The sequence below is a fragment of the Merops nubicus genome, unplaced genomic scaffold (assembly GCF_000691845.1).
Source record: "Merops nubicus isolate BGI_N331 unplaced genomic scaffold, ASM69184v1 scaffold23730, whole genome shotgun sequence".
Classification (NCBI taxonomy): domain Eukaryota; kingdom Metazoa; phylum Chordata; class Aves; order Coraciiformes; family Meropidae; genus Merops; species Merops nubicus.
In genome coordinates this window covers 7,503-26,822 of record NW_008581212.1, presented here as the reverse complement: position 1 = coordinate 26,822, position 19,320 = coordinate 7,503, and the positions used below count along the sequence as shown (strand labels likewise).

The window sequence follows — 19,320 nt, the reverse complement described above, 5'->3', positions numbered from 1 at the left end:
TGCTCACTGCACATCCCATTCATTCCCTCCTTGGCAGCAGATGTCTATTGCAGGCAGTGCTGTCTCCTCCTCCCAACTCTTTCCAAATTGTACTGATGGGCTGAATGCCTCCAAGTATGTTAGAGAATTCTCTGTGTCCTGTTTCTCTGTGATAGAGTAGTTCCTGTATCATCTGTGAATGGGTGTAAAAGAGAATGTCATTAATTTGCACCTTCTGAATCCGCTTTCCTCTTGTTTCATTAGTGATTCTTCTGCTTTTGGAAGATAATTCCCTAGCTCAGGAATGGTTAAGTGAGCAGCTAAACACTGTCACTTCCTGACAGAAACCTGGCAGCCACCCTAACCTGTTCTGCTCCTCTGAAGTCTTTTCCCAGAGTCCCTCCGGTGGCTGATGGCCACGCAGCAGTTCCAGGCGTCCAAGGAGCTGATCCTCCAGTTCACCCACAAGAACAGGATGGCCACAGAGAGCGACATCAAAGGCGTGGTGCCCGGTGAGTAGCACAGGCAGGCAGCTGCACATCCCTCTGCCCTTCCCCAGCAGCTGCATGGGGCCTGGAATTGAACCAGCTCTTCCATCCCATCCCTCCCTCCATCCGTTCGTTTTGCTGTTCTTGAGGAAACCATTCCAAGCACCCAGCGCTGTGCTTGGAACTGCTGGGGCTGCTGGACAGGCCCCACAGTGCAGCCTCACCTCCCTGGGCCAGGTGTCCTTAGAGGCAGCTCCTGAGGAGTTCTAGCCTGGCTACAGAGTGCCCCTTCAGCCTCGTGTGCCCCTGGAAACCTGCAAGGAAGCTGCTGGGTGGGATCCTCCCCATGGCACCACTCCTGTGGTCTGGAGAAGCAGCAGCACTCAAAGCCCCCATTTCCAAGCACCAGCCCCATGGCAGACCTAAATCATGTTAGGGGTTCTCTTCCCAGCCTTGCTCCAAGAGCTGTTCTGCTTTCCTCTCCTGCCTCACCTGGGTGATGCTGCTCTGGGGGTTGGAGGGTCTGCAAGCAGCAGAGGTAGGGTCTGGTTTTTGGCTGAGAGCCTAAATTACCAGTAAACCAAGGAACTGATGCTTTTAGAAAGAGCTGACTCCTCTTGTCAGCAGGGTGGTCACTGAGGTCACTGTGCTCCTGTGTCACAGGGTGCTTTGCAGAAGAGAATGTGTGTGTGTGTGTGCCTGCAGTTACAGCAAAGGCAAAGAGCTGCTGGGTCTCATCTCACTGGTGCACGTGTCAGAGTTGGTCCAGGCTCCCATCTTCTTCTCCCAGGCTGTTGGTGCCCACACACACCCCTTCTACACTGTCACTGGCAAGAGGTTCAGAGCACCCACTAGTCAGAAAACAGTGCAAGGGGTTCCTTTTTTGGTTTTCTTTTCCCACTTTTTCAAACCCTCACTTCTCTGACCCTGGGGCTGCAGGGAGTCCTCACCCAGGAGCTCTGCTTCCAGTTCTTGGCTGATACTCACTGTCAAAGGTCCCTGGGGCAACTGTAGCTTCAGTCAGTGCTAAAGGCATCAGCCAGCACTGGAGTAGACTTCACCCCCACAGAAAAGTGTCCCCGATAACCTCAGTGCCTAAGGGATGAAGCAGCTCTTGTCAGTGAGGGGTGGAGAAGTCTGGTCTGGGTCTGTGGTGCTCCTACCCAGGTCACTGCTGTGATTTCTGGTGCAGACTGGTGTTAGTTGGCTTGTGGGCACGTGAACTGAGGGTCTGGGGTTCCAGTTCCTGGGGCTGCATTGCACACAAGCTGATTTTGCCATTTTTCTGATAGAGTTCTGGAAAGCTCAGGGGTCTATGAGCAGCCATTAACCTGGTGGTGTCCATCACCCTTACCTCCTTTTTGCAGATCTTCCCCAGAGCAAGTGATGGATCTTGAAGAAAGCCTATCTCTGAGGCAACAAAAGGTCTCTTAATTGCACGTGGAGTTTCCCAACCAGCTCTAAATTTGTCTTTTCTCAGCTAGTCAGCTTCTTGAATTTGCATATGAAATGAAATGTATTTTAGGGGAAAGGAAAAAATAAATTACCTGAGTTTCCTTTAAGGAATGTGGTGAAGATGCAGCTGTGTGCTAGAGGGATTTATTTAGGCCATGTGTAATGATACTGTCCCTGGGGGAATGCTCAGTATCAAACTGGTGTTATATGATTTGTGATAGATCCCTTTCCCCAGCAGCTGCCTGGCAGGGGTACACCCCTCCTGAAGGAGGGACTCCCTTTCATGTGGGAAACAGAGCACATGGCACATCTTGATGCTGAGGGGTCTGTGAATACATTTGGAAGTACCAAGGCTTGGGGAAAAAAGCTGGGAGAGAGGATGGCACTGAGCCTGACACAGGCATCCCCTGTTCCCCACTGCTGAGCTTCCCTGCCTGCCTGGAGGGGTTGGGGACTTGTTTTACTCTGTTTTCCATCTGCAAGGGCTGGAAGCTGTTTTGTTCTAGTTAGAGGCCATTGCAGTGCTGTGTGTTCCTCCTGGTGCTGTCACAGCCCCTCCTGGGACTGAATTACTCCCACTGCACTCAAATGATAAACTGCTCACTTGCTGCCCCTTCCAGCTGGAAACCCTGCTGTCATTTTACTCATCTACACCAGTCAAATTAGTGTGTCCTGCCTAACAGGGACTTACAGTAGCTCCAAGGTACCCATTTGGGCAGCTAATACCAGGTCCATAATAAAAAGCAGCAGCATTCAAGTGGGTGAAGTACTTCAGGGATGGAAGAAAACACAGCCTTGAATTGCTGTCCAGGAGCTGAGAGGAGCAGACTTATTTTCCTTTCTCACCATTCCCACTGCCTGCTGAAGGCTTTCCCTGGGCCCTTGGGAAAGGGCCACTAACCTTCTGCAGGGCCTGTTTGCTCCACAGGGAGGTGGCTTACTGGGAAAAAAGGTGAGGGGGGAAAAAAAAAGGAAGGAAAATTCATCTGGAGGCTTTGAATCAGTGCATAGTGGTTTGTCAGTGCTCTCCTGGGAGATGCAGGTGAAAGGTCCAGCAGCTGTGGTAACAGCCCATGGCTGGAGACAGTCAGGATGGGCAGTGCTCAGCCAGCAGGAGAGTGTGCCCAGCAAACAAAGTAAAGTGAGACAAGGGCTGTTGATAGGAGTCCAGAGTGCTGTGAATTAGCATTGCCCTTATCTGCACAGGAACCTGCCCCAGGGCTGTAATGAAGTGTCTGTTATTGATTGCAAACACCAAGGGAGAGCTGCCCCTCTGCAGCTCCAAGTGGATTTACTTTGGAGTGATTGGTGCTCCTGGTGATTTTTGGCAAGGATAATTAGCCTTCATAAACAGGTTATTGGTTTTATGTGGTCATGTTTTCCTCTTCAGGGCTTCAGGAATCTAGGTGTGCTAATAGAGCCTGGTTAAACCATACCCTATGTCCTGGGTCTCAGGGTTTCACCAGCTGGCTCAACACTTTGCCCTCTTTGAGAAATAAGTTTAAATAATTCCTTTTCATACCAAGGGAATGATTTTCACCCAACTGTGTATTGAAATGTCATTTCAAAAACAGGCTTGGTGAGTTTTGTTGACAAATATTTCAAAACATTATCCAAAGAAATCAGCTTCAGTCATGAGCAAATGAAATATTTTGATAATATTAGTTCATTATAGACTTTTCACTGTCAGTTTCCCCAGAAAATTCCCTATCTCTGCCCTGTGGAACAAGAAACAAATACACGTTTCAGTGCAGCTGCAGGACAGAATAGGAGGATTGTGGTTGGAAGAGACCTTTAAGGTCATGGAGTCCAAATATTCCCCCAGCCCTGCCAGGTCCCCACTGCCCCCTGTCCTTCACACCACATCTCCACAGCTTGGGAACCCCTCCAGGGGTGGGGACTCCACCACTGCCCTGGGCAGCCTGGCACAGCCCTGGGCAACCCTCCAGGGCAAGAAATTGTTCCTCATGTCCAACCTCAACCTCCCCTGGGGCAGCTTGGGGGTGTTTCCTCTTGTCCTGTCACTCGTGTTGACATGAGGAAGTGAAGCTCAGGAGCATGGAGACCCGTGTGAGGGACAGGAGGAAGGAGAGTTATGGGGAGCTGGGGACCCCCAAGTGCTGACTGTCCTCACACCTTTCAGAGGTGTGGTGTTCAGATGGCTTTTGGTATCTTGGTAGGATGCCCTTTTTCCTCATGTGGGGCAAAGGGTCTGTTTGGTTGGGATGGGCCAAGTGCTGCAAGGTGATCTCAGGCTTGGTGCTTCCATGGAAGGCCACCTTCTCCTCCCCTGTGGTGGGAAGCAGATGTTCCTTAACAGAGAACAAACTGCCTGTGGTTCCTCCTTGCCAAGGGTGCTGTCTCAGCTCAGAGGGAATGGCATTGATGTTATTACAAAAGCAGCCAGCACATGCCAAGCAGCCAAACTTGAAGCCAAACAGTGAAGACTTCAGTGTGCAGGACATGTGAGGAGGGAGGGCTGCAGTGGTGACAGGTCCTGTGTGTGTGGCTGGGGGTGGGCTGCAGTTAGGAGAGCTGAGGCTTTTGGGGGTCTTTCCTTTAATTAAAAAAACCCAATCATTCACCTTACTGCTGAGCAACGTGCTGCCATGACTTTTCTTTTCACATAAGCTAGTTGCCTGTTTTGTTTTGCTGTATTTTTTCCCTAACCATGAGGCTTGGATCTATGTGTTTGTGTGCTTTTGTTTTTTCTTTTTTTAAATGGGTAAATAACACAGGAAAAGATGAAAAAACTTTGTCTGAAAGTCAGTCTGATAGAAGAGATTAATTCTCCCTACAAAGCTTTACTCCCATCCTTAGACAACCACACCTCCTGCACCCCTGCTACTGCTTGAGAGCTTGTGAGGAGCCAGGGGTGAGAGCTGGAGGAAGCCAGTGAGTTCCCTGGCCCTGCAGTGCAGGTGACTCCATGTGATGCTGCTGTGTCCACACCTCCCTGGTGTGTGCCTGGACTGGATCCTTGATAGTGCCCAACTCAACTATCCCATGCAAGTCCCAGGGAGAAACTGGGTAAAAGTGGGAAATGGAGTTAAAACCATTTCAGGTGCTGCTGGAAGGACTGTGTGTCAGCCACAGAGGTTCTCATTCCCACAAAAGCAGGCAGTGGATTCTGTTGCCCTCCTGTATGGTAAAATCAGCTTTCAGGAGGAGCTGGGTTACTCTTGGTGGGCACTTCTTGTCCAGGAGCAGGAACTGATGGAGTCTGTGCAGCTCTCTGAGGCCTGACAGAGTTGGGGTTGTTCAGCCTGGAGAAGAGAAGGCTCTGGGGAGACCTTATGGTGGCCTTTCAGAACTTGAAGGAGCTTAAAAGAAAGCTGGGGACAGACTTTTGAGCAGGGCCTCTTGCAACAGGGTGTGGGGAGATGGTTTTAAACTAGAAGAGGGAGATTTAGACTAGATCTGAGGAAGAAATTTTTTGCACTGAGGATGAAGAGGCACTGTCACTTGTCACCCAGAGAGGTGGTCGCTGCCCCATCCCTGGAAACTTTGAAGGTCAGGTTGGATGAGGCTCTGAGCAACCTGCTCTAGTTGGGGATGTCCCTGCTCAGTGCAGGAGGGTTGGACTGGGTGACCTTGAAAGGTCCCTTCCCACCCAAACCACTCTGTGATTCTATGACATACATCTAGTACATGATGAATAGCAAGTAATAAGAATAAAATCAATCAGTTAAGTCTTCTGCTGCTGGCTGAGCCTACAGGAATGGAGGAAGGACGTGCTTTTTCATGCCCCTGGAAAGAGACAGATATGCTAGAAATACAAAAAAAAATAATGCCAGCCTCTCCTGCAGCCTGCCTGACCTCCTCACTGGCTGAGTGCTCCCCAGCCCGGCTGGCACAGTGGCTCTTTGTCCCCAGTCCTGCCCTCCCTCCCAGAGGAGCCAGCCTGGCAGCGAGCCCTGGCACTGCCACGGCTCCACGGGCACCGAGGAGGGAGGGGAGGGGATGGGCAGGATGTGGGTGTGAGGGATGGAGAGGAGACCTCAGGAACCAAGCAGAGGTGGAGGGCAGAACCAGGGGACTGCTGGACAGAGGAGAGAGGGAATAAGACAGTGAAAAGAGTCGTGGCAGCAAAGAATTATGTTGGTTGGACTAGAATTAAGTAGTCCCTTAGAGGGGCAAAGGCAGCAAGGGGCTGGGGGGCATTAATGGCTGTAAGGGAGAGAGCAGAGCTGGAGCATGAAGACCAAAGAGGCTGCAATCCTTTGCTTCCCCCTCCCTCCAGAACAAAGCGTGGAGCCCAAGGATTCAGTCTTAACCCTCTTGTGAAATCCATTCCTAAAACGTGTGTTCACCCCTCCATACTGCCCACCTCACCTGCTCTGCCTGCCCCTAGCCCTGGCACTGGCTAGCAGCAGTCCCTGTGTAGGCACCTGAATCCTCCTGGTGGCCCAGAGACGGCTCCACAGGGTGACATCTGAGGGGTGCTTTGTGGTGGCTTTTCTTTGGTTGGGTTTTTTTATGTTGGTAACGTTGGAGGAATGTAAACGTTGACAAGTCATGCCCTGGGAATTGGAAGAAGTCAGGTTGCCTGGGCAACCCCTGCCTGGCCTCCTGGCATGCAGGCATGATCATACAGCCTTTAATAACATGATTACAACCTATTTTTTCCACAGGGCATAGGATGGACGAATCAGTGCATAGGATGGACGATGCTGTGGGGATGAAGCTGTTGTCTGTTCCTCATTTGTTGCAGAATTTGGAAGGTGTGTAGCGAATGAGGCAGGGGGTTGCAGAAGGAAAAAAAGAGCACAGTCCTGGGGAAGTGAAGCTGGGTGGCTCCTGAGGAGCTGTGCTCATGGCTGTGTCTGCCAAGGAGGCTCTTGTACGATGGTGGAAATATCCTGGGTCAGGCTCTGTCAGTGCTGTCACTAATCACAGTTTCTTCAGCATCTGTCTCTAGCATGTGATTCTGGGGCTTGATTTTCAGGAAGCTGGGAGCATCTATATCAGCACCTACAAGGGTGCTGTGTGATTGTCCTTATTTGGGTCCTCTGTGTTTTATCTCCCTACCTGCAAAACAGGAATAATCCTGGTCCTTTTCTTAGAAGAAGGTGGTAGATATAATTTCCTTGGTATTTATGAAGCACACGAATGTTCTGACAGCACTGTAGGAAAGTCTCTGAGGAGAGCTGTGAATTTGTACTCTCTGGAAGGTTTGCCTAATAAGGCTGATGGGCACGTGTTGAGTGGGAAAGGTGGAGACACCATTAATAGCTGCCCATTTGCTGACTGCAGTGAGAAGTCTGGGGGGAAAAGTAATGTGTGATCATCTAATTAAGTGCTGTATCATAATGTGTGTGAGCAATTGAAGGTTCCAATGGCAACCTTAGGTGGGACTTTTCCTATCTGTTTGAATGTAATTAGAAATACAGGACTGAAGCAAATTATTACAGTCAGTCCTTTGCTGTTATAGTCGTTGAGTTGCTCTCATGAAATGAGCTTTGTTTTAAATTCTGCTGGTGTTTCTGTCCCGTGCTTCTGTTGGAAGGTGGTTCCAGACTCCAGCTTGCTCTTGTACTGGGGGGTGCATTTTAGCAGCATTCAGTTCAAATACACTATAACTGTCCAGGTACTTTGTCTTTTTTCCTTTCCCATTTGCTCCTGTCTGTGACTAGCTTTATCTTAAATCTCTTTTTCCCTTTCCCCACGCTGTGTGAGCAGACAGCAGCCCCATCCCTTTGCTGAGCTGAAGCTCTCTATCTCCTCTCCTCTTATAAACAGGCTTGCCAGAGCTGTAGTTTTTCAAATATTGATATTTGGGGTCTCAGGCTCACCCCTCTAATGTCCCATTCCTGTGCTCTACTGCTGGCAGTGCCTCACTTTGTCACCAGCAGACTTCCCTGGCTCATTCCTAAGGTTTGTGCAGAGCTCCCTCGTGAAGTCATTAAATAAGGTTTCTTCTTTTTGGAGAATAAGACAAGTCACCTCACCAACCTCCTGCCAACCCCTTATGATTTTCCTTTTTCAATCCCTTGTTGCTGCCTGCCTGTCAGTCAGCTCCTTACCCACTTCATAATTTCTGTGTGTGACTTGCTGGCCTTCAATGTTCCTTGCCTGTGAGGCTTATAAAAAATGCAATGGATCAGGCTGCTCATCCTCCATGATCAAAGCAAATAAATAAATAAGCACTGGGGGAGTTCATGGAGACAGAAATCCTGGAAAGGTATAAATAACCCTCTGTACCAGTAGCACGGCGTGGCTGAGAGTGGGTTGCTTCAGCTCTGCATTTTGGACTGACCTACGTCCTGCTGCAGAGCTGTCATGCTCCAGGGATTGATTGAGCCTCTGTGCTGGGCTTCCATAGCTCTTTTCATGTTCAAAGAGCTCCTGACAGGATCGTTTAGCAGCCAGAGAAATCAGCAGAAGTCCATCACCACAGGACACCTGTCATTTTGGACATCCTTTTTCAGCGGCTTGATTTCAGCTTTGTCTGTTTTGTCTTTGCCAAGTGATGCAGAGATGGGTGGCTTCATTTCAAGGCTTTAGAGATACTTTCTGGTGGTGTAAGTTCTGCTCCTGAAACACAGAGGATCCCACGAGAATTCAGCAGCACTGGGAGCTGGGGAGGGTTCCCCTCCCCATGAGACTTTGAAAGTCTCCCAATGAATAGCTTTAATTTCCACTGAGATATAAAGAGTTAGCTTGTTGACAGTTTTCCTACCGAGTCCCAGAATAGGAAGCCTAAAGCGTGTGTGGGCTCTGGAGTATGGGAAAACCCACAGTGGGCCTCTGAGTAAATGGATAAAAATACTTCTTATTTTCCACACTAGTCCTTCTGGTAAATCAGCCAGAACTGACACGGTTACTGCAAACTCCTTCTGAGCTGGTGACTGCAGTGCAAAGTCAAAGAAGGTGGGGGTAAGGGGAGTTCTGGAGTTATTCCAGTGTCTGAGAGAGAAACAGTTTGCTTCCATGGGGTTTGGATAGACATTGGCTTCACTGCTCTGTGGAGACCTTAACGTTGACCTAGGAGGTCCAGACAACCCGAGAGCTGCCGCTTTCCTGATACTCACTTAAATGAGAGCCAGGCGAGTAGCCAGCGACTGTTTTGCAAGTCACGTGGCTTATTTGTTGCTATCTGAGTGATATTTTGATTACTGTAAATGATTTTTGTGGTAGGGTGGGATTTGGGGTGAAGATCTCACTGGTATATACAGAATAACAGAGGGAGAAAGTCATCGGAAAGATCGATGCTGTTGGAGACTCGAGGAGAGTCACTCGAGTGAAGGAGGTGACTTAGGTTGGGAGTTTTAACACATCGTAGAGAGGTGGAGGAGGAAATAGCTGGTGGGGCCAGAAGGCTTTCAGTAAAAAAACACATCACATCAGGTGCTCTTTGCACTCTTTGGTGTAAGGTTTGAAGCTAGATTCTTTTCTTTGTCTGCTTCTCCACTTAATGCGGCTACACCTGAAATTTCTTCTGGTCCATTCTTCTATAATGCTGTTTGGGAAACAAAAACCCAGACAAATTCAGACAACCCAAAGACACTGGCATCAGGGACTGTCCTCTGCTGGCAGGGGAGGAGTTGTTTGACTAGGACAGGCCAGATGTGGTCATTCCTGCACAGCTGGAGAGTGAACCTTTGTGTCCCCATGGGATCCGTGCAGCGTGCGTTGTCTGGGGGATTTGCAGTGCTGCCCTTCAGCTGAAGCAGTGAACAGCCACCGACAGCTTTTCACAGCCTGCTGCTACTTCTGGGGCTGCCTTTGACTATTTTGCTGTTGAAGATTTGGCTTGGGCTCAATTACAGTTTTTATAACTATGTTTTATCTAACCACTTGAGTTGTTCTGAATCCTTTTATTTCCACTTACTTCTTTCCGGACTCTTGCTACAGAGATCATTTTGAGCTTGCTCTGTGAGATGAGGTACCATCTTTTTTTTTATTGCTTATTTTTTTAATATAGCACTGATCCATTGCTGAGTGCTCCCACAGCACAAATATTAATTTGACCAATTTCCTCTTTTGCCCCACCTCTGTTTCTATGCCTTTGTGAGCTTCATGCTGCGTAGATTATGGGAAGAAATTGTTATTATGAGGTAGTAAGGAAAGCACTATGGCAATATTCTGCTTAAGTACAATCATTAATGTAAAATACACTTTGCTGCTTTTCTCAGCAGCAGCCCCTGCAGATAGAAAACCAGGAGTGACCCCTGAGCAGTGAATAGCTCAACAATTTGCATCTAAATAGCGTTTCTTTGATTTATTGTTTCTATGACAGAGTTGTCAAACAACAGCAGAAAAATGTCTTTTATTTTGACTGTAAATTCAGGTGATTTTGGAAACAGTGGTTTTGTTGGCATGCTTGGGGAGGTGTTCAAGCTCTAACTTAATGATATTTTAGTTCTGAAATGCAAAGACATCACAGCTGGTGGTGCCCAAGGGTTTCTTCTCCAGGAAGTGTCTTCTGTTTAGGGCATCCATCAGAATAATTTTAAATATTTGGAATGGAGAGGGGGAAGAGGATGAGCTGACAGTGTCTTGGCCACTTCTTCCTGAAACCTGGATTTGAACACACCTCAAAAGATACCTACAAAAAAGCAGCTTGTGCTCCAGTCCTTCCCATGGCTTTTTGTAACTGCACAAGCACAGTCCTGCCTGTGTTGGGGTGTTAAAAATTAACAGAATCCTGAAGCTCTTCAGGAAATGTTATTTCATGCTTGCTAGGATCAAACTCCGTACTGGCCCCATTTTACATACACATTTTAAACTGGCAGCAGGTTTGGGGGGTGAAGGAGTTCTTGGGCAGATCTCAGCCCCCAGAAGATTAAGGAAAATCTAGAGGAAAAGGAGGAACCTGAGGTGTACTTTAGCCAGGAGGTTTAGTGGTTTTATAGCTGCTGTTAGAGAAATCAATAGTGTCCTGCTCTCCACAACATCCCTCAGAATCTCTATAGCTCGTAAGTGAAGCTTCTCCTCCTTCTTCTCCCCAGTGAAAGTGTAATTTTGGTTTGGTTCTTTTCAGAGCTGGAAAAGGAGATCGCCAGGAGACCGAAGAAAGTCTGCATTGTGAAAGTGGTGGGAACCAGGAACCTGTGGAAGAACATCGTGGTGCTGTGTGTGAACTCGTAAGTCCCACCTCCTCCTGCTGGCGTTGTTCTGTGGCTGGTGAACGGGGGGCAGCCATGGGAAACGATGGGGGAGCTCCTCTTTCCCAGTGTGGGACCCTTCACTTGGTGTCTCTCATAAACGACCCTGGAAAACCCCAGCAGTCCCAGGGGGATTGCTGTTTGTGGCAGACATGGGGGAACTCGTGGGCTGTTTCAGGCAGCAGCACTGCTGTGCTGTGTGTGCCCTGCTGTCTCCACTGGTCCCACGGGGCTGTGTGCTTATTTGCTCACTCTTTACAGTAGCACCCAGAGCCTGAGTTGAGTCCTCCAGCACCAGGGGTTGTATTCACAGAATCCCAGCATGGTGGGGTTGGCAGGGACCTCTGGGGATCATCTCATCCAACCTCCTCCTCCTCCAGCAGGGTTCCCAGGGGTGTGTCTGGGTGGGTTTGGGATCTCTCCAGAGCAGGAGGCTCCACATCCTGCCTCCCTGCAGCAGCAGGATCTCTCTGTGCCGTAGTGCCTCCCTCCCCTGGCTGGGGGTGGGTGGCTGTGTGTGGCTGCCCTCAGCAGGGCTCTCCCCCTGCCCTCTGCTCTGCCCCCAGGCTGACGGGTTACGGCATCCACCACTGCTTTGCCAAGAGCATGATGGGGCACGAGGCCAAGATGAGCATCACCCACAACTTCTACGCCGACTACTACACCATGGCGGGCATCGCGCTGGCCTCCTGCCTGGCCATGTGCCCCGTGGTGGGCTTCCTGGGCAGGAGAGGAGGGCTCCTGCTCTTCATGATCCTGACAGCCCTGGCGTCCCTCCTGCAGCTGGGCCTCCTCAACTGTGAGTCAGAGACCAGAGCTCCTCCACCACCGGGCTGACGCGCCAGCAAGGGACCAGGGGATCTTGGCATTTCCTTTGCCTTCCTCGGGCTGGCCGTGCCCCCACACCTGCTGGCTGTGCCCCACACCCGCTGGGTTCAAGGGGCTGGATTCATCTGAAGGGTTCCCCAAGCGCTTGTTGTCTCGGGTTCATTAAGGAGAGGCATTGTGTTCTGGATGAGTCCCTGTGGTGAGGCTCCTGGAGCATTGGGGCTGTCACTTAAACACAAACAAATGAACAAAAAAACAGTTTTAATTTTATTTCAGTGAAATGCACTATGGGGAGAGAGCTGGTAGGGTTGGGCAGGGAAAACTTCCCCACTTGAGTCTGCTTCTGAGAGAGCCTCTAAACAAGCAGAACTTGAAGGAATAGGTGTCTGTTCTCTGCCTGCTCTGAGCATCTTGCTTGCCTAGGGGCCATACTGAGCATGGCAATATGCAGCTGAGAGACCCTGCTGTTAACACAGCCTGTGTGTGTAGCCCACATGAAGGTGCACACCTGACTTTGGGAGGCCACACAGCTTCTCAAACGGGTTGTTGCTGCCAAGAGCAAGTGTCTCCTGTCTCCCTTTGCAGGCAGTGACCTTTCTCTGGCCCCTTTGAGCTGCTTCAGCTGTTAAAACTGCTACAGAATTATTCCCTTTCCTTTTTTTAAGTTTTATTTCACTGTCTTACTTTTCTGTTGGTTGAGGAAGTGGAATGGGATGGAGCAGAGAGGGGCTGGAGCAGAGGGAGGGTGGGATGTGCTTGGCCACTCTCACGGCTGACAGTCATTGGACCCCTGTCCCATGAAACCTCAGCCCAAAGAAGAAGGAAGGGGGTTAAGACACCTTGGCCAGACTGGCTGTGAACAAACACCAGAACCCTGGCTGCTGCTGGTTTTTGTTGCTCAGTTTAGAAGTAATTAGGGCTTTAATGAGGAAGAGGTTTTTTCAGTGAGAATGGCAGGATTTGACGTGTCCGTGTGCCGAGGGCAGCCCCAAGGCAGCAAGAGCTGTCCACATTTACAGACCCTGCTTCCTGACAGTGCTGCTGAGCTCACCTGTAGTGAACATGCTGCTTGTGGCAGTGCAGGGAAACAGGAACCTCTTTCATGGCATGGAGGAGACTCCAAAATCACATGTTTGCTCCTGGCTTGGCACAGATGTCTCGTTCCAGGTTTACCACGTCCAGAGAGCAGGAGAAGCCCCTGGCCCTATTGCATCCCCAGCCCACTGGCAGGTGTGACCATTCACATTTGTGTGCTCCCAAAACTCCACCTCCTTGTGATGGCATCCATCAGGGTCTCCTTACATTAGATTAGTCAATTTTGGTTTTTTTTAAGGACTTCAGATGGCTGTTGAGACTGTTGAGGTAATAAACATGAGCTTAGTGGAAAGAAAGAAAGAAAATATGCCAGAACCATGAAAGCTGCCTCCAGAGCCAGGAAAATCTGGGTGCAGTTTTTGAGCAACCAAAAAGAGGTGAGGGAGGTGGGGAGGAACACCCAGTGCCACTTACCACCTTTTCTGTAGTAGGGTTAAGTGATTTTGCCAGCAAAGTTGCTAAAACTAAGAGCAGCCATGGGCTCTAGGTGCTTGCTGCTGTGTTGGCACCTCAAATTCTCTCCCTGGTGTGTGGCCATCAGCCTTCCCCACCCTGCCTTGCCCCTCTCTTTGTGAGAAGAGGCAAGGAAGGCAGGCTTGAACTTCAGAGGAGCTTGTCTCCTCTGCTCCAGACCATGTCCCCTCCTTCAGAAGAGCCAGTATATGGAGAGCAGCAATGACCCTGCTGATGTTGAAACCTGTTACAGCCTCCTGCCTGGTTCCAATTCTCTCCCTGGTGTGTGCCCATCAGCCTTCCCCACCCTGCCTTGCCCCTCTCTTTGTGAGAAGAGGCAAGGAAGGCAGCCTTGAACTTCAGAGGAGCTTGTCTCCTCTGCTCCAGACCACGTCCCCTCCTTCAGAAGAGCCAGACAGTGTGTGGAGAGCAGCAGTGACCCTGCTGCTGATGAAACCTATTACTGCCTGGTTTAGCTTAGCATAATTTGGGTGTAATTAGCAAATGAAAGTGGAACTTGAGATGGATGGTGAGAGAGGGAGAGAGGTATTCCCCACCAGCAGCAAACCCACACTGGACTTTGAGGCTCACCACGCTCAGCCCTTCCTCAGACCCCAGGGAGCTGCAGGAGCCTGGTGGGAGGTGCCCAGCAGAGCTGTGCCCAGCTCCTGCTGCTGCCCTTCCCCTTGCTGGACCCCTTGGCAGTCAGGAGGTGTGGCAGCTGGTGGCTAGTGTGGCACGTGGGCCACCAGCTCAGGAGTTTGGTGAGGAACAGTGTCCCAGCAGCATGATGGTGCTGGTGCCCAGGCTTCTGCTCTCTGACTGAAGCCTCTGTTGGCCAGTCCCTCAGGGCTGCAGCATGAGGGTGGCATCTCTTCTCCTCCTTCCTTAAGGACAAAGAGGCTTTTGTGTTAATCCCAGTGGTAATTCCGGGGCTTCACTGCTGGGGTTTTTGTTATCACTGTCTCATTAGCATGCTGTCCTCCACCCCAAAGGAGCCTGGAAACAGCGTGACCCATCTGGGGGCCACAGGGAGAGGCATGGGAGAGGAGAAGTGTATGGGGGTTAGGGTAGCAGGTGGGATTTCCTTTGGATAAATATTAACAACACTCTGCTCTTGTTTTCTCCCCCTTTCTCTCTTGTTTTTGTCTTACTCAAACTCCTGTGGTCTTGCATCCAGTGATTGGAAAATACAGTCAACTTCCAGACTCAGGTATGCTTGTGGAGAAGTCTGCATCGTGCAGAGCACGTCCCTGGGGGTGGGGGCAGCTGAAAGGCTGGGGCCAGAGCACCCAGAGTGGAGCTGCTGCCACAGTGGGGTGCAGGGGCAAAACTCCTGGTCAGTGCTCCATCCCTGGAACCATTCCAGGCCAGGCTGGACAGGGCTCTGAGCACCCTGCTCTAGCTGCAGATATCCCTGCTCCCTGCAGGGGGGTTGCACTAGGTGACCTTTCATGGTCAGTTGGCTGAAGGAAGGTGGGGTCTGCAAAGCTCCAGTGCTTTCCCCAGCTCCCATGAGACACACTGTGCTTCCCTCCTGCTCTCTGAACAACGTGGTCTCCTCGCCAACCAGGACAGAGCACACCAGCTCATAGAGCCCTGGATCAGATACTGGCCCCTGCCCACAGAAGGTGCCAAGCAGGGTTCCAGGGAGGGATGTGTTGTCAGTGTGGCCAGGAGACAGTTTCCTTGGGCTCTGTGCAGGTCCCCTGGGGTTCCTCCCTGTGCTCGATGGCAGCGTTCGCTCCCTGGCTGGCACCCTGCTGTGGAAGGGTGGAGTGAGCAGGGGGCTGGGGAGTGTCCCACAGCCCCTGGCATCAGCTTGTCTCACCCAGAGCTGTCAGGAGAAGGCTGTCACACTGGGGGCTGCAGACAGATCACGTGCAGGGGCTTAGCATGGAGGTGGCAGCACCTCTCTGTGCCCTCTTACCCCCCGGTGCCCCAGGCACTGAGCTGTGCCCGGTGTTTGGCAGCTCTGCGGGCACTGGCTGCCCCTGCTCAGCTGTCACACCTGGGAGGGAAGTGGCTGGTGCCAGAAAGGCTGCCCAAAGATGTCCTTTTTTTCTTGGGTTTTACCTTTTTGTGGTGGTGGAGTGCCAATGGTACAGATCACTGCCATTTCTGGCATGGCATTATGATTTTTTTTTTCACATCCGTTTGGGTCTTGAGTGCTTGGGGAGTGGTTTTTATAAATACCAGTTTGAAATTGGTATTACAGAAATGACTCCAATTCTTGCCTAGGGAGAATGAGTAAGGTAAAACCGTGTCCTTGTTTTCTTCCTTGGGAGCTTGGCCTCATTCTGACTCTTTGTGAACACGCCTGTGTTGGCAGGTATGAGTGACAGCGTCAAAGACAAGTTCTCCACCGCCTTCTCCATCGTGGGAATGTTCTCTTCACATGCTGTTGGAAGCCTCAGCGTGTTCTTCTGTGCTGAAATCACACCCACAGTCATCAGGTGAGACACTGGAGTCCCCCCATCAGAGGATGGGGGTGAAATTACCCTCGTTGAATTGATGAGTGGCGGTGTGACTTGGTGCGTTGTGTGGGAGGGGAGGTGCCCATCGTTGGAGACCTCGCCGCAGTTGTTGGGGCACTCTTCAGTTGAATGTCCCTGCAGTTGCTCTGGGGGAGTAGCTGCCTGTCTGTAGACAGGGAGGCTTCGTTTCAGTGGCTCCACCTTGTGTCCCATCACAGCATCTTAGAGAATCACAGAATCGTTTGGGTTGGAAGAGACCTTTCAGATCGAGTCCAACCCTTCCCCAGCAGGGCCAGGTCCCCACTGCCCCGTGTCCCTCACCCCACATCTCCACAGCCTGGAAACCCCTCCAGGGGTGGGGACTCCACCACTGCCCTGGGCAGCCTGGCACAGCCCGGGGCAACCCTTTGATGCCAAGTGCTGAGCTGCAGCAGGTTGTGTGGTTGAACTGTGTGATTCCATGGCTTACTCTGCTGGATTTGTACCAGCAGTGACCCTGAGTCCACAGCTTGGTACTGGATGGGAACTTCCAGGAGCGTGCAGGGGACCCCTGGCTCTCCAGAGCAGGGTGAGGATGGCAGCTGCAGGATTAGGGGTGCTGTTGGGGTGCAGAGGCATTGCAGTGTGTGGCATTCAGAGCTCCTGGTGTGTGTGGGTGCTCTGCCAGCCTGCCACCCTGCAGCACCCTGGTGAGTGCCACAGACATCCAGCTCTTCCCTTCCCACCCACATCTGTCTTAGCAGACACCTGAAGTTTTTCTAAAGAGGAGCACTTTCCTCCTGGGCTGGAGTGGAAACGAGGCAGGTGATCTTTGCTGGAGAGCTTCCCATGAGATGGCTTTGCACAGGCAGGGTTTGCACTGGTTGTGTGGCTTCCACAGCACAAAGTTGTGCTCCTGTGTTCTGGATTACCCTCCCAGCAGTGCCCCAGCAATTCACGAGTCCACCACGACTCCATTCAATTTCCCAGGAATTTAGGTCATGTGAGTGGGAGGGAGAGAGGGTGAAGGGAAGAGGTTGCTCTGTTTTTCTTCCTTTCTGTGTTTTTTTTCCTCCAAATTATATCCTTTTTCAATAACTTTGCAAAAGTATTATAGCAAAACTGTCAGCTGAGCAGCCAGAGTCTCCGTGGCCTTTTCTCCCAAGCTCTCTGGCCTGGTGAGTGTGTGTTGCAGATGAGGATGTTTCTGCAGGGGAAGGCAGTGTGAGTGGTGAGCAGATGGCACAGCAGCCCCAACACTAGCAGCTCTTTACTTAGGTGCCTGTCAGTCAGTCTGGTGGTTTTACGCCTCTTTAATTTTCTCCTTGTTTCTCTTTGAAGGCCACATGGATAAGAAATTGGCCACATCACCCATAGGAGAATCTGCCAAGTAGGGTGACATGCACAGTGTGAACTCAGCATGCTTTTTTTTTCCTTAAATCACTTAAATTCTTACAAAGAAAGGGAAAAAATCCTGGTTGGGAGCTGAAATTCTGCTTCCCCTGACACTGCTGGGTGACACCAGGCAGGTGACACCAGCTGGATGTGCCTCAGGGTCCCTGTTATTAGTAGGGGTGGTGACACTCTGGCTCTGTGGCCCTACAGCCAGGAAGCTCTTGGTGAGATGCACCCAGGGCTGCTCAGCTCAGGGTGCTCCATAAACCTGCCTCAGGCAGAAGTGTGCCCAAGCTACCCTGTGTTCCAGTGGGATCTGGCTCCTGCCTCTCAACCTGTTCTCCACAACACTTGGATGCTCTGTAGTGTTTCAGACCATCTTAATGTGCTTTTGGTTGAATCTTGAGGGACTTTAAAGGGAAGAGTGGCAGGGAGAGTGCTGGGGCTGCACGAATGGCTTTGGTGTCCACTTGCTGCCTCATGGCACCCACAACAGCACGATGAACTCTGAGGGTGCTGCCTCTCATTGCCTTCTCATTTTTTTTGATATACACATAAACAACAAAAAATCCCTGACAGTATTTTCAGTTGTGGGGTTTTTTTTCCCCATTTCCATGTTTGCAGTATAGTCAAACATTTAAAAAAATAAAAATCTTGCAGGATGCAGACTAAAATGTATTTTCAGGCCACTTTCTGCCAGGTTTTGGTGGTGCTGGATAAAGCAAGGCCTGCTCCAGTGACTGACATCAGGTGGAAAATCTTCTTTTCCCTCTCCAAACCTGAAGCTGCTTGACCTGTAAGGACAGAGCCAGCTTTGTTGTTGCTTTTTCCCATGTCTTTTCAGCTTGCTCCACGTCCTCCTGCAGCAGCTTTTAAAACTCACCTCAGGCCCTTCTTGGGGGGTGGAGATAGAGTTTAGCCATAGCAAACACTGATGTAAGTGAGCCAGGCTTTTCTTGCTCCAGAGCCAGCCTGGAGGGTGATTTTTTGGGGGGTTTGGGGCTGGTTGTGTCAGTCACTCGTGTGTTAATGAAGCTGCAGGGAGGCTGGTGGCACAATGGCCACGTTCAGCCTGGGGTCTGAATTGCCACTGCAAAGCTGGCAGGTTTTTAATAAGCTTGTGCAGTATTTGGGGAAATCACTCTTGTCTGTGAAGGATGCTCTGCTGAGCCTGGAGAAGCAGAAGATACTCATGGGCATGTTTGATCCACTCAGTGTCCCAGGAGCAGCTTTGGCAAGCTGGGCTTGCTGCCCTTGCTGGCTGTCAGCTGAGCAGCAGTGGACTTTGGAAAGGGCTGGGGGAAGATTAGCTTTAACTTGGTGGGTGCCTGAGTGAATTTGGTGTTTGCAGGTTTATAGTGCTGTGATTTCTAGTATGAAATGGGTTTTTTTTCCAAATCACTGATGTAAAGCAGTTCGTTTGCCTTCTGCAGTTGTCTTCTGCAAGGTCTGGTCATCACTACTGATCCCATCTCTGCTGTTGGGCCAGGAACTGAAGCAGCTGAGCCTGTCTGATCAGCAGAGGGTTTGGGAATAGGTGGCATTGCCTGGCAGCAGGGGAGCAGGGTGGCAGCAACTGAGCCCATGGGGAGACCTCCCTCTGCAGGCAGCGGGGTCTTCAGGAAGGGGGGGACAAGCTGAAGCTTTCTGAAAGTTTGCCAAAACGAGTCACTTGAGGGTGGTGCTCTGCTGGGCAGAGACCTCAGGGGTGCCGTGGCAGGAGGAGGGGATGGTCTGTCCCAGAGAAAGAAACTCCTGCAGTGCTGCTCTGAGCTGGGGCAGGCTGCAGGAGCACGAGCTGTGCCTCAGAAAGCTCCATGCACAACCAGGCTGCATTTCATGAGTACAGATTGCTGCTGTAAGGAGTCGTTTGTGAAATAATCTCTAATTGAAGCGTTTCACCATCAGTAACCTTTTCATAACCTGTGTGTGATGCAGGAATAAAGAGTGAAGTGAGGATCCTACCTCAGCTTGTCCGGTCAGTTCAGAGGAGGTCTCAGAAATGGATCATAGAATCATAGGGGTTGGAAGGGACCTTGAAAGATCATCCAGTCCAACCCC

At 50.7% G+C, this 19,320-nt stretch overlaps 1 protein-coding gene across 1 annotated transcript in view; it reads left to right on the top strand.

The window, feature by feature from the left end:
- Positions 1-330: 330 nt before the first annotated feature.
- Positions 331-19,320, top strand: part of LOC103781478 (solute carrier family 22 member 23-like) — a 19,884-nt gene continuing 894 nt past the window's right edge. The window contains exons 1-5 of the mRNA XM_008949200.1: positions 331-491; positions 10,909-11,011; positions 11,599-11,831; positions 14,589-14,621; positions 15,741-15,864. Of these exons, the coding sequence (XP_008947448.1) occupies positions 392-491; positions 10,909-11,011; positions 11,599-11,831; positions 14,589-14,621; positions 15,741-15,864 (593 nt within the window). The 5' untranslated portion in view covers positions 331-391. The remainder of the gene's footprint in view (positions 492-10,908; positions 11,012-11,598; positions 11,832-14,588; positions 14,622-15,740; positions 15,865-19,320) is intronic.